Raw genomic sequence first — 13,415 nt, 5'->3', positions numbered from 1 at the left:
ACCTTACCCTACCCTACCTTACCCTACCTTACCTTACCTTACCCTACCTTACCTTACCTTACCCTGCCTTACCTTACCCTGCCTTACCTTACCCTGCCTTACCTTACCCTGCCTTACCTTACCCTGCCTTACCTTACCCTACCTTACCTTACCCTACCTTACCTTACCTTGGTTCAAAGTAGCCAAAATCCTACCATATATGTCATGGAGGCAATTGTTTTATAAAGACTTCCATATGCTATTGAAGCCAGTAGAATTTTTCTCTCGTGTTCTATTGGTTTTCAAATCAAATTTCTTTCAATGTCCAGTAGCCAAAGGCACAATCCTAGTCATATTAGCAACCCATGCTAGTTGTTGCATCCTTAGACCTCCCTTCTTTCTAGGTTTCTTAGTCACATGAAACCGCTTGTGTGCATTGCTGTGCTTATAATGTGAAGACATAATAGTTGATTAACATTTTAATAACATAAACGTTCTGATCTGTTGCATCAGACTCGTTGATTTTTAACAGGTTTTTTTTCAAATGTATCCTAAGGCCTACTGGTTGTATGAATTTGGGATCTATCTTCCCACAACTGTCCCAGAGTCTGTTTGGAATAGGATATTTCTTTCTAGCACAGAACGACAAGGTGACCAACAGAAAATTTCCACTTTTCTACTATGGGGGATAGTAGATTGACAGGCTAGTGATTTAGCTGTTTGTTACTCGTCTTGTTGGCTGAGGACAGTTGTTCTAACATCTTTAAAGTGCACATCAGAATTCAGTAAGAAGGAACGCATCCTGTCAGAATTCAGTAAGAAGGAACGCATCCTGTCAGAATTCAGTAAGAAGGAACGCATCCTGTCAGAATTCAGTAAGAAGGAACGCATCCTGTCAGAATTCAGTAAGAAGGAACGCATCCTGTCAGAATTCAGTAAGAAGGAACGCATCCTGTCAGAATTCAGCAAGAAGGAACGCATCCTGTCAGAATTCAGCAAGAAGAACGCATCCTGTCAGAATTCAGTAAGAAGGACGCATCCTGTCAGAATTCAGCAAGAAGGACGCATCCTGTCAGAATTCAGTAAGAAGGAACGCATCCTGTCAGAATTCAGTAAGAAGGACGCATCCTGTCAGAATTCAGTAAGAAGGAACGCATCCTGTCAGAATTCAGTAAGAAGGACGCATCCTGTCAGAATTCAGTAAGAAGGACGCATCCTGTCAGAATTCAGTAAGAAGGACGCATCCTGTCAGAATTCAGTAAGAAGGAACGCATCCTGTCAGAATTCAGTAAGAAGGAACGCATCCTGTCAGAATTCAGTAAGAAGGAACGCATCCTGTCAGAATTCAGTAAGAAGGAACGCATCCTGTCAGAATTCAGTAAGAAGGAACGCATCCTGTCAGAATTCAGTAAGAAGGAACGCATCCTGTTGGATCCTCAAATACAATCCTCAAATTGTTCTGTTAAAATGAATTACCATAATGTAAATGTGATTTCTGTCATTCTGAACACCGTGGGTGGCCGCCCTAATCAGGTTAATTATTCTGAGCACCGTGGGGTGGACGCCCTAATCAGGTTAATTATTCTGAACACTGTGGGTGGACGCCCTAATCAGGTTAATTATTCTGAACACCGTGGGTGGATGCCCTAATCAGGTTCCGTACCCAATGCATATGGGTCAGGTACATTTCCTAACGGAAACCGTGGTATGTCAAATAGTCTCTACATGTTAATTTGTCTGAGTAATCTCTACATGTTAATTTGTCTGAGTAATCTCTACATGTTAATATGTCTGAGTAATCTCTACATGTTAATATGTCTGAGTAATCTCTACATGTTAATATGTCTGAGTAATCTCTACATGTTAATATGTCTGAGTAATCTCTACATGTTAATATGTCTGAGTAATCTCTACATGTTAATATGTCTGAGTAATCTCTACATGTTAATATGTCTGAGTAATCTCTACATGTTAATATGTCTGAGTAATCTCTACATGTTAATATGTCTGATTAATCTCTACATGTTAATATGTCTGAGTAATCTCTACATGTTAATATGTCTGAGTAATCTCTACATGTTAATATGTCTGAGTAATCTCTACATGTTAATATGTCTGAGTAATCTCTACATGTTAATATGTCTGAGTAATCTCTACATGTTAATATGTCTGAGTAATCTCTACATGTTAATATGTCTGAGTAATCTCTACATGTTAATATGTCTGAGTAATCTCTACATGTTAATATGTCTGAGTAATCTCTACATGTTAATATGTCTGATTAATCTCTACATGTTAATATGTCTGAGTAATCTCTACATGTTAATATGTCTGAGTAATCTCTACATGTTAATATGTCTGAGTAATCTCTACATGTTAATATGTCTGAGTAATCTCTACATGTTAATATGTCTGAGTAATCTCTACATGTTAATATGTCTGAGTAATCTCTACATGTTAATATGTCTCAGTAATCTCTACATGTTAATATGTCTCAGTAATCTCTACATGTTAATATGTCTCAGTAATCTCTACATGTTAATATGTCTCAGTAATCTCTACATGTTAATATGTCTCAGTAATCTCTACATGTTAATATGTCTGAGTAATCTCTACATGTTAATGTCTCAGTAATCTCTACATGTTAATATGTCTCAGTAATCTCTACATGTTAATATGTCTCAGTAATCTCTACATGTTAATATGTCTCAGTAATCTCTACATGTTAATATGTCTGAGTAATCTCTACATGTTAATATGTCTGAGTAATCTCTACATGTTAATATGTCTCAGTAATCTCTACATGTTAATATGTCTGAGTAATCTCTACATGTTAATATGTCTCAGTAATCTCTACATGTTAATAAACTCAGCAAATAAAGAAACGTCCTCTCACTGTCAACTGTGTTTATTTTCAGCAAATTTAACATTCAACAACTGAGACATAAACTGGAACAAGTTCCACAGACGTGTGACTAACAGAAATGGAATAATGTGTCTCTGAACAAAGGGGGGAGGTCAAAATCAAAAGTAACAGTCAGTATCTGGTGTGGCCACCAGCTGCATTAAGTACTGCAGTGCATCTCCTCCTCGTGGACTGCACCAGATTTGCCAGTTCTTACTGTGAGATGTTACCCCACTTTCCCACCAAGGCACCTGCAAGTTCCTGGACATTTCTGGGGGGAATGGCCCTAGCCCTCACACTCCGATCCAACAGGTCCCAGACGTGCTCAATGGGATTAAGATCCGGGCTCTTCGCTGGCCATGGCAGAACACTGACATTCCTGTCTTGCAGGAAGTCATGCACAGAACGAGCAGTATAGCTAGTGGCATTGTCATGCTGGAGGGTCATGTCAGGGTGAGCCTGCAGGAAGGGTACCACATGAGGGAGGAGGATGTCTTCCCTGTAACGCACAGCGTTGAGATTGCCTGCAAACTCAGTCTGATGATGCTGTGACACACCGCCCCAGACCATGACTGACCCTCCACCTCCAAATCGATACCGCTCCAGAGTACAGGCCTCGGTGTAACGCTCATTCCTTCAACGATAAACGCGAATCCGACCATCACCCCTGGTGAGACAAAACCGTGACTCGTCAGAGAAGAACACTTTTTGCCAGTCCTGTCTGGTCCAGCGACGGTGGGTTTGTGCCCATAGGCGATGTTGTAGCCGGTGATGTCTGGTGAGGACCTGCCTTACAACAGGCCTACAAGCCCTCAGTCCAGCCTCTCTCAGCCTATTGTGGACAATCTGAGCACTGATTGAGGGATTGTGCGTTCCTGGTGTAACTCGGGCAGTTGTTGTTGCCATCCTGTACCTGTCCCGCAGGTGTGATGTTCGGATGTACCGATCCTGTGCAGGTGTTGTTACACATGGTCTGCCACTGCGAGGACGATCAGCTGTCCGTCCTGTCTCCCTGTAGCACTGTCTTAGGTGTCTCACAGTATGGACATTGCAATTTATTGCCCTGGCCACATCCGCAGTGCTCATGCCTCCTTGCAGCATGCCTAAGGCACGTTCACTCAAATGAGCAGGGACCCTGGGCATCTTTCTTTTTGTGTTTTTCAGAGCCAGTAGAAAGGCCTCTTTAGTGTCCTAAGTTTTCATAACTGTGACCTTAACTGCCTACCGTCTGTAAGCTGTTAGTGTCTTAACGACCGTTCCACAGGTGCATGTTCATTTAATTGGTTATGGTTCATTGAACAAGCATGGGAAACAATGTTTAAACCCTTTACAATGAAGATCTGTGAAGTTATTTGAATTTTTATGAATTTTCTTTGAAAGACAGGGTGTTGAAAAAGGGACGTTTCTTTTTTTGCTGAGTTTATGTCTGCTAATCTTTACATGTTAATGTCTGTCTGCCTCCCTGTCCTCTGTCTGCCTCCCTGTCCTCTGTCTGCCTCCCTGTCCTCTGTCTGCCTCCCTGTCCTCAGTCCAAAATTAGTTTTTATGAATTGCAAGATGTTATAGTAATATAGAAATGGTAAAGCTCACTATCACATACTAAGTTTTCATCTCCCCCATCTCTCTCTCTCTTTCTCACTCACTCGCTCTTTCTCTCTTTCTCTTTCTCTCTCTCTCCCTCCCCATCTCTCTTTCTCCCTCTCTCTCCCCATCTCTCTTTCTCCCCCATCACACTCTCTCTCTTTTCCCCTGTCTTTCTACCCCAATCACTCTCTCTACCTCTCTCTCCCCATCTCTCTTTCTCCCCCATCACACTCTCTCTCTCTTTTCCCCTGTCTCTCTACCCCAATCACTCTCTCTACCTCTCTCTCCACTGTCCACAGAATGACCTGCTGGATGTGGTGGGGAGTATTGACCTGTCCAAGAAGACCGTCAAGAGAATCAGGATCAATTTTGTGTTTGCTCTGGTCTATAACCTGGTGGGGATCCCTATCGCTGCTGGGGTGTTCATGCCTGTTGGTCTGGTTCTCCAGCCGTGGATGGGTTCTGCTGCCATGGCCCTCTCCTCTGTCTCTGTGGTGCTGTCCTCTCTACTACTCAAATAGTGAGTTACCAGACCAGGTGCCAGTTTACCATCAAGCTGTGGTATTCGTGTGTGTGTGGGTGGGTGGGTGGGTGGGTGGGGGGGGTGGGGGGTTACTTGCAGTTACTCTAAATTTCATTAACTCTCCTCTCTGTTTGTAGTTACACTAAATCTCCTCTGTCTGTTTGTAGTTACACTAACTCTCCTCTCTCTGTTTGTAGTTACACTAACTCTCCTCTCTCTCTCTGTTTGTAGTTACACTAACTCTCCTCTCTCTCTCTGTTTGTAGTTACACTAACTCTCCTCTCTCTGTCTGTTTGTAGTTACACTAACTCTCCTCTCTCTGTCTGTTTGTAGTTACACTAACTCTCCTCTGTCTGTTTGTAGTTACACTAACTCTCCTCTCTCTCTCTGTTTGTAGTTACACTAACTCTCCTCTCTCTGTTTGTAGTTACACTAACTCTCCTCTCTCTGTCTGTTTGTAGTTACACTAACTCTCCTCTCTCTGTCTGTTTGTAGTTACACTAACTCTCCTCTCTCTGTCTGTTTGTAGTTACACTAACTCTCCTCTCCTGTCTGTTTGTAGTTACACTAACTCTCCTCTCTCTGTCTGTTTGTAGTTACACTAACTCTCCTCTCTCTGTCTGTTTGTAGTTACACTAACTCTCCTCTCTCTGTCTGTTTGTAGTTACACTGACTCTCCTCTCTCTCTGTTTGTAGTTACACTAACTCTCCTCTCTCTCTGTTTGTAGTTACACTAACTCTCCTCTCTCTGTCTGTTTGTAGTTACAGTAACTCTCCTCTCTCTGTCTGTTTGTAGTTACACTAACTCTCCTCTCTCTGTCTGTTTGTAGTTACACTAACTCTCCTCTCTCTGTCTGTTTGTAGTTACACTAACTCTCCTCTCTGTTTGTAGTTACACTAACTCTCCTCTCTGTCTGTTTGTAGTTACACTAACTCTCCTCTCTCTGTATGTTTGTAGTTACACTAACTCTCCTCTCTCTGTCTGTTTGTAGTTACACTAACTCTCCTCTCTGTCTGTTTGTAGTTACACTAACTCTCCTCTCTGTCTGTTTGTAGTTACACTAACTCTCCTCTCTCTCTCTGTTTGTAGTTACACTAACTCTCCTCTCTCTCTCTGTTTGTAGTTACACTAACTCTCCTCTCTCTCTCTGTTTGTAGTTACACTAACTATCCTCTCTCTGTCTCTTTGTAGTTACACTAACTCTCCTCTCTCTGTCTGTTTGTAGTTACACTAACTCTCCTCTCTCTCTCTGTTTGTAGTTACACTAACTCTCCTCTCTCTCTCTGTTTGTAGTTACACTAACTCTCCTCTCTCTCTCTGTTTGTAGTTACACTAACTCTCCTCTCTCTCTGTTTGTTTGTAGTTACACTAACTCTCCTCTCTCTCTCTCTGTTTGTTTGTAGTTACACTAACTCTCCTCTCTCTCTCTCTGTTTGTTTGTAGTTACACTAACTCTCCTCTCTCTCTCTGTTTGTTTGTAGTTACACTAACTCTCCTCTCTCTCTCTGTTTGTAGTTACACTAACTCTCCTCTCTCTGTCTGTTTGTAGTTACACTAACTCTCCTCTCTGTTTGTAGTTACACTAACTCTCCTCTCTGTTTGTAGTTACACTAACTCTCCTCTCTGTTTGTAGTTACACTAACTCTCCTCTCTCTCTCTGTTTGTAGCTACACTAACTCTCCTCTCTCTCTCTGTTTGTAGTTACACTAACTCTCCTCTCTCTGTCTGTTTGTAGTTACACTAACTCTCCTCTCTCTGTCTGTTTGTAGTTACACTAACTCTCCTCTCTCTCTCTCTGTTTGTAGTTACACTAACTCTCCTCTCTCTGTCTGTTTGTAGTTACACTAACTCTCCTCTCTCTGTCTGTTTGTAGTTACACTAACTCTCCTCTCTCTCTGTTTGTAGCTACACTAACTCTCCTCTCTCTCTGTTTGTAGCTACACTAACTCTCCTCTCTCTCTGTTTGTAGCTACACTAACTCTCCTCTCTCTCTGTTTGTAGTTACACTAACTCTCCTCTCTCTGTCTGTTTGTAGTTACACTAACTCTCCTCTCTCTGTCTGTTTGTAGTTACACTAACTCTCCTCTCTCTCTCTGTTTGTAGTTACACTAACTCTCCTCTCTCTGTCTGTTTGTAGTTACACTAACTCTCCTCTCTCTCTGTTTGTAGTTACACTAACTCTCCTCTCTCTGTCTGTTTGTAGTTACACTAACTCTCCTCTCTCTGTCTGTTTGTAGTTACACTAACTCTCCTCTCTCTGTCTGTTTGTAGTTACACTAACTCTCCTCTCTCTGTCTGTTTGTAGTTACACTAACTCTCTCCTCTCTGTCTGTTTGTAGTTACACTAACTCTCTCCTCTCTCTCTGTTTGTAGCTACACTAACTCTCCTCTCTCTGTTTGTAGTTACACTAACTCTCCTCTCTCTCTGTTTGTAGTTACACTAACTCTCCTCTCTCTGTCTGTTTGTAGTTACACTAACTCTCCTCTCTCTGTCTGTTTGTAGTTACACTAACTCTCCTCTCTCTGTCTGTTTGTAGTTACACTAACTCTCCTCTCTCTCTCTGTTTGTAGTTACACTAACTCTCCTCTCTCTCTCTGTTTGTAGTTACACTAACTCTCCTCTCTCTCTCTGTTTGTAGTTACACTAACTCTCCTCTCTCTGTCTGTTTGTAGTTACACTAACTCTCCTCTCTCTCTCTGTTTGTAGTTACACTAACTCTCCTCTCTCTCTCTGTTTGTAGTTACACTAACTCTCCTCTCTCTCTCTGTTTGTAGTTACACTAACTCTCCTCTCTGTTTGTAGTTACACTAACTCTCCTCTCTCTCTCTGTTTGTAGCTACACTAACTCCCCTCTCTCTCTGTTTGTAGCTACACTAACTCTCCTCTCTCTCTGTTTGTAGCTACACTAACTCTCCTCTCTCTCTGTTTGTAGCTACACTAACTCTCCTCTCTCTCTGTTTGTAGTTACACTAACTCTCCTCTCTCTCTGTTTGTAGTTACACTAACTCTCCTCTCTCTGTCTGTTTGTAGTTACACTAACTCTCCTCTCTCTGTCTGTTTGTAGTTACACTAACTCTCCTCTGTCTGTTTGTAGCTACACTAACTCTCCTCTCTCTCTGTTTGTAGCTACACTAAGCCCAGTGCTGAGCTACTGGAGTCTCGTTTGGGCAGTCAAAAGAGACACGCTGCAAGCCTATCAGATGTCAGCGTCCACATCGGCATGGGCGATTTGCGCCGCCCCTCCCCCAAGTTGAGGCTATTTGACCGTGTCGTCAACTTCTTCCGCGCATCCATCAACTCCCTCCAATCAAAACACTCCCTGAACTGCATGGCCCTCAGCGACTACGACAAATACTCATTGCTGGTGGGGGAGGCCCACTGCGAGGAGGAGTTTGTCTGAGCCTAGGTTAGTCTGTGCTAACTTAAGCTTAGTTTAGCCATTATATGCTTGGCTAAGCTAAGCTAACTTACGGTAGCGAAAGCTAGCCCATGCTAACTAAGTGGGTTACATAGGTTAATTTTCCCATCCAGCTATACAGGTGCCCCCAGGGCAGCATCTTTTGACTTGAAAAAGCCTTTCTCTTGCCCCTCCCCCTCTGTCTGACTGACAGTGTGCACTCTAATGGATGCTTGGGGGGACTTCATGCCAAAATGTATTTTGTCAACGGCTACAGGGTGAAGGGATCTTACACTAGGGTTTATAGGATCTCTGGCTCTCTTTGTTCAGGCGTTTGAGACAATGCAGGTGTCAGCCGCTAGGAAGATGTGTTGTCTTTTGTCAACGGCTACAGGGTGAAGGGATCTTACACTAGGGTTTATAGGATCCCTGGCTCTCTTTGTTCAGGCGTTTGAGACAATGCAGGTGTCAGCCGCTAGGAAGATGTGTTGTCTTTTGTCAACGGCTACAGGGTGAAGGGATCTTACACTAGGGTTTATAGGATCTCTGGCTCTCTTTGTTCAGGCGTTTGAGACAATGCAGGTGTCAGCCGCTAGGAAGATGTGTTGTCTTTTTTTCTATGTGTTTATAATATGAAGGTTAGCAGAGACTATCTTTGACATCTGTCCAAAGACACTCTAAAATGGCGCCCGATGTTAAAATGAACTTAATATGAGTGCCTTTTTCCTTCTGAGGGATCAGAAGTATAATAATTATGCTGTTGTATATTATGATTATATAAGAGTGTTTATGTTAGCCTTATTTAAAAAACGTAAAAACAATTCACATATTTTCCTTGGAAAACAAAGGAATGTTGTTGAGCACATACCGATGTCATTTGTCATCTAAATGTTTCCATCGTAAACATTGGTTTCTCATATCAGGAAATATATACTGTATGTGAGCAATCATTTAAGAATGTACAGTATGAAGTATAAACTCTAAGGATCTCTTTCTACAGAACACTTATGGAACCATGTGTACCAGTAAACATTACTCCAAGTGCCAATTGTAGACTCTCTCTCTCTCTCTCTCTCTCTCTCTCAAAGTCCAACACATTTCAAAGATAACGCTGCACTGAGCAGGCGTCTGCAGGAGGACCAGGTTTTTTTTGTACTGAATGTGTACGGTGATAAGGACACTGATTGGTAGATTACGATGCTGAAGTGGTCCAAATCCTGCCTGTACAATCACTGACAGTCTGCTATACCAGTGCTGATCTAGCAGTGGTGTAAAGTACTTAAGTAAAAAATACTTGAAAGTACTACTGAAGTAGTTATTTGGGGGTATATGCACTTTACTATTTATATTTTGGACAACTTTTACTTCACTTCATTCCTAAAGAAAATATTGTACTTTTTACTCCATATATTTTCCCCTGACAACCCGAAGTATTCGTTACATTTTGATTACTTGAATACAAAAAACTTGTGAGATTCACACACTTATCAAGAGAACACGTGGTCATGCCTCTGAACTGGCAGACTTACTTAACAAGTGTGATCTTTTGTAAATAATGTCTGTGTAACGGCGTTCGTCTGTTGAAAGAGGAGTGGACCAAAATGCAGCGTGGTCGTTACTTATGTTCTTTAATGAAGAAGAACAAACGAACAAATACAAAACAACAAACGGAACGTGAAAACCTATACAGCCTATCTTGTGACAACTAACACAGAGACAGGAACAATCACCCACAAACACACAGTGAAACCCAGGCTACCTAAATATGGTTCCCAATCAGAGACAACGAGAATCACCTGACTCTGATTGAGAACCGCCTCAGGCAGCCATAGACTATGCTAGACACCCCACAAAACCCCAAGACAAAAACGCACCACAAAACCCCATGTCACACCCTGGCCTGACCAAATAAATGAAGACAAACATAATATACTACGACCAAGGCGTGACAGTCTGTGTGTTGCCAGGGGAACACTCCATTTTAAAAACGCACCACAAAACCCCATGTCACACCCTGGCCTGACCAAATAAATGAAGACAAACATAATATACTACGACCAAGGCGTGACAGTCTGTGTGTTGTCAGGAGAGCCAGGGGAACACTCCATTTTAAAAACGCACCACAAAACCCCATGTCACACCCTGGCCTGACCAAATAAATGAAGACAAACATAATATACTACGACCAAGGCGTGACAGTCTGTGTGTTGTCAGGAGAGCCAGGGGAACACTCCATTTTAAAAACAAGAACATGGGGCTGTCCTCTTCACTTCATATAAGGACTTTGAAATTAGCCCTGCCCCCCCGTCCCTCCTGATCCTAGATCACCACTCTGACTCTGAGACTTGTGTAGTTGACTGTGATCTCGGGTCAGCCCTGCCCCCCCTGTCCCTCCTGATCCTAGATCACCACTCTGACTCTGAGACTTGTGTAGTTGATTGTGATCTCGGGTCAGCCCTGCCCCCCCGTCCGTCCCCCGTCCCCGTCCCCCCTGATCCTAGATCACCACTCTGACTCTGAGACTTGTGTAGTTGACTGTGATCTCGGGTCAGCCCCCCCCCCCCCCGTGTAGTTGATTGACAAATATGCTTTACCACAGTCATGTATTGACTGAGTTTCTCATAGAACGGCAACGAAGAAGAATCGGAATTCGGAATCTCAGTTGAACTCCGTAATTGACTGGATTAGTAACAGCGTGTGTGTGTGTGTGTTGGCGTGTGTGTGTGTGTGTGTGATGGGACATTTTGAAAACTTGGGTCAAATAAGATATAAGGATGAAGAAATCTGCAAGTTGGCATGAAAGCAGAGCCGTTCTCCTGGCGCAGTCTGGAGCATATTTCCTGCAACACAATCCTTCCTTCCTCTTGGTTATTTCTATGTGATGGATGTTCAGGGTACTTGGATTGGGTTTCAGAGGGCACCAGGAAGACTTGGGTCAGTAACAACTGGGTCTGAGAGGGAACCAGGAAGACTTGGGTCAGTAACAACTGGGTCTGAGAGGGAACCAGGAAGACTTGGGTCAGTAACAACTGGGTTTCAGAGGGAACCAGGAAGACTTGGGTCAGTAACAACTGGGTCTGAGAGGGAACCAGGAAGACTTGGGTCAGTAACAACTGGATCTGAGAGGGAACCAGGAAGACTTGGGTCAGTAACAACTGGGTTTCAGAGGGAACCAGGAAGACTTGGGTCAGTAACAACTGGGTTTCAGAAGGAACCAGGAAGACTTGGGTCCGTAACAACTGGGTTTCAGAAGGAACCAGGAAGACTTGGGTCAGTAACAACTGGGTTTCAGAGGGAACCAGGAAGACTTGCTAGAGACACTATGAAACACCCAATGTGAAGCTAGCAAGACTAGAAGGATAGTAGCTTGTAAGTCTTCTTCATTCAGATTGCGGTCATGTTTGATCATGCCGGAAGGCTGCTTGTTAGTTGAACTAGTAGTGGCTTGTCATGTGTTTCATTCATCTGAGTTGCTGCACTTTCACTGTGAATATTGTGAATGATGTAATCATGATACACAATGTAGACACATACTGGTTCCTCCACATTAGATGCCAGTTTCATTGTGCTCTTATATACACTCCATAGTGTCAGTCAGCACCAGCATCTAGCCATCCGGGAGGGGGGGGAGTTGTGATAGCCATCCGGGAGGGAGGGGTGTGTGTGTGGAAGCCATCCAGGAGGGGGGGTTGTGTGTGTGTGTGTGTGTGTGTGTGTGTGTGTGTGGAAGCCATCCGGGAGGGAGGGGTGTGTGTGGAAGCCATCCAGGAGGGGGGGCTGTGTGTGTGTGTGTGGAAGACATCCGGGAGGGGGGGGGTGTGTGGAAGCCATCCAGGAGGGGGGGTTGTGTGTGTGTGTGTGGAAGACATCCGGGAGGGGGGGGGGGTGTGTGGAAGCCATCCAGGAGGGGGATGTGTTGAAGGCATTAGTGATTGTATTTCTATAAATTGTATAATTCTTCCTGGAATAAACTGCTTTGACATTGTTCTTCTGTTTTGTTATTTTTAGTGGCACATCAAACCCAGTTGATTAGCTTTTTAAATTGGTTAAAACATTCTTATTGCAGTACAAATCCACTGTGGTGGAAAAAGGCCTCTGCTGTGTCCAACCTTGACCAGTAGATGGCTGTAGGCAAGCAGTGGTTCTGCCTGTCTGGGTTTGAATGAGAGCAAAGATTAAAGCTGAGGAAAAGGTTATATTTATAGACTGTTTCATATTGGATTATTTTGATACATGGAGACGGAATTAGCCATGTGACCTGACCAGGGGAAAAGCCAGTAAAGGCTTCAGTCCTGCCCTCCAGGACATCTACAACACCTGATGTCACAGGAAGGCCAAGAAGATCATCAAGAACCTCAGCCACCCGAGCCACTGCCTGTTCACCCCGCTACCATCCAGAAGGGGATGTCAGTACAGGTGCATCAAAGCTGGGACCGAGAGACTGATAAACAGCTTCTATCTCCAGGCCATATGATCCTTTACTGATGTCACCTGTTAAATCCACTTCAATCAGTGTCAATCAGATGAAAGGGAGGATACAGGTTAAAGAAAGCTATTTAAGCCTTGAAACAATTGAGACATGGATTGTGTATGTCTGCCATTCAGAGGGTGACTGGGCAAGACAAAAGATTGAAGTGCCTTTGAACGGGGTATGGTAGTAGGTGCCAGGCGCACCCGTTTGTGCCAAGAACTGAAATGCTGCTGGGTTTTTCACGCTCAACAGTTTCCTTTGTGTATCAAGAATGGTCCACCACTCAAAGGACATCCAGCCAACTTGGCACAACAGTGGGAAGCATTGGAGTCAACATGGGCCAGCATCCCTGTGGAACACTTGACACACTGTAGAGTTCATGTCCCAACGAATTGAGGCTAGTTCTGACGTCAAAGGAGGAGGGAGGGGGGGGGGGGGACGGCTGCAACTCAATAATAGGAAGGTGCTCTTAATGTTTTCTACACTCAGTGAATATTCTGTATAATAAACTGGGTGGTTCGAGCCCTAAATGCTGATTGGCTTACAGCCGTGGT

The 13,415-nt window shown here is 43.5% G+C and overlaps 1 protein-coding gene across 1 annotated transcript in view; it reads left to right on the top strand.

Moving 5' to 3' along the window:
• LOC109880546 (copper-transporting ATPase 1-like) overlaps window positions 1–9,438 on the top strand; it is a 55,461-nt gene extending 46,023 nt beyond the window's left edge. Inside the window, exons 21-22 of the mRNA XM_031789611.1 lie at window positions 4,768–4,988; window positions 8,120–9,438. Of these exons, the coding sequence (XP_031645471.1) occupies window positions 4,768–4,988; window positions 8,120–8,393 (495 nt within the window). The 3' untranslated portion in view covers window positions 8,394–9,438. The remainder of the gene's footprint in view (window positions 1–4,767; window positions 4,989–8,119) is intronic.
• The last annotated feature ends 3,977 nt before the right edge of the window (window positions 9,439–13,415 follow it).

The sequence above is a fragment of the Oncorhynchus kisutch genome, linkage group LG15, assembly GCF_002021735.2.
Source record: "Oncorhynchus kisutch isolate 150728-3 linkage group LG15, Okis_V2, whole genome shotgun sequence".
NCBI classification, from domain to species: domain Eukaryota; kingdom Metazoa; phylum Chordata; class Actinopteri; order Salmoniformes; family Salmonidae; genus Oncorhynchus; species Oncorhynchus kisutch.
This window is presented reverse-complemented; position numbering and strand designations above follow the sequence as displayed.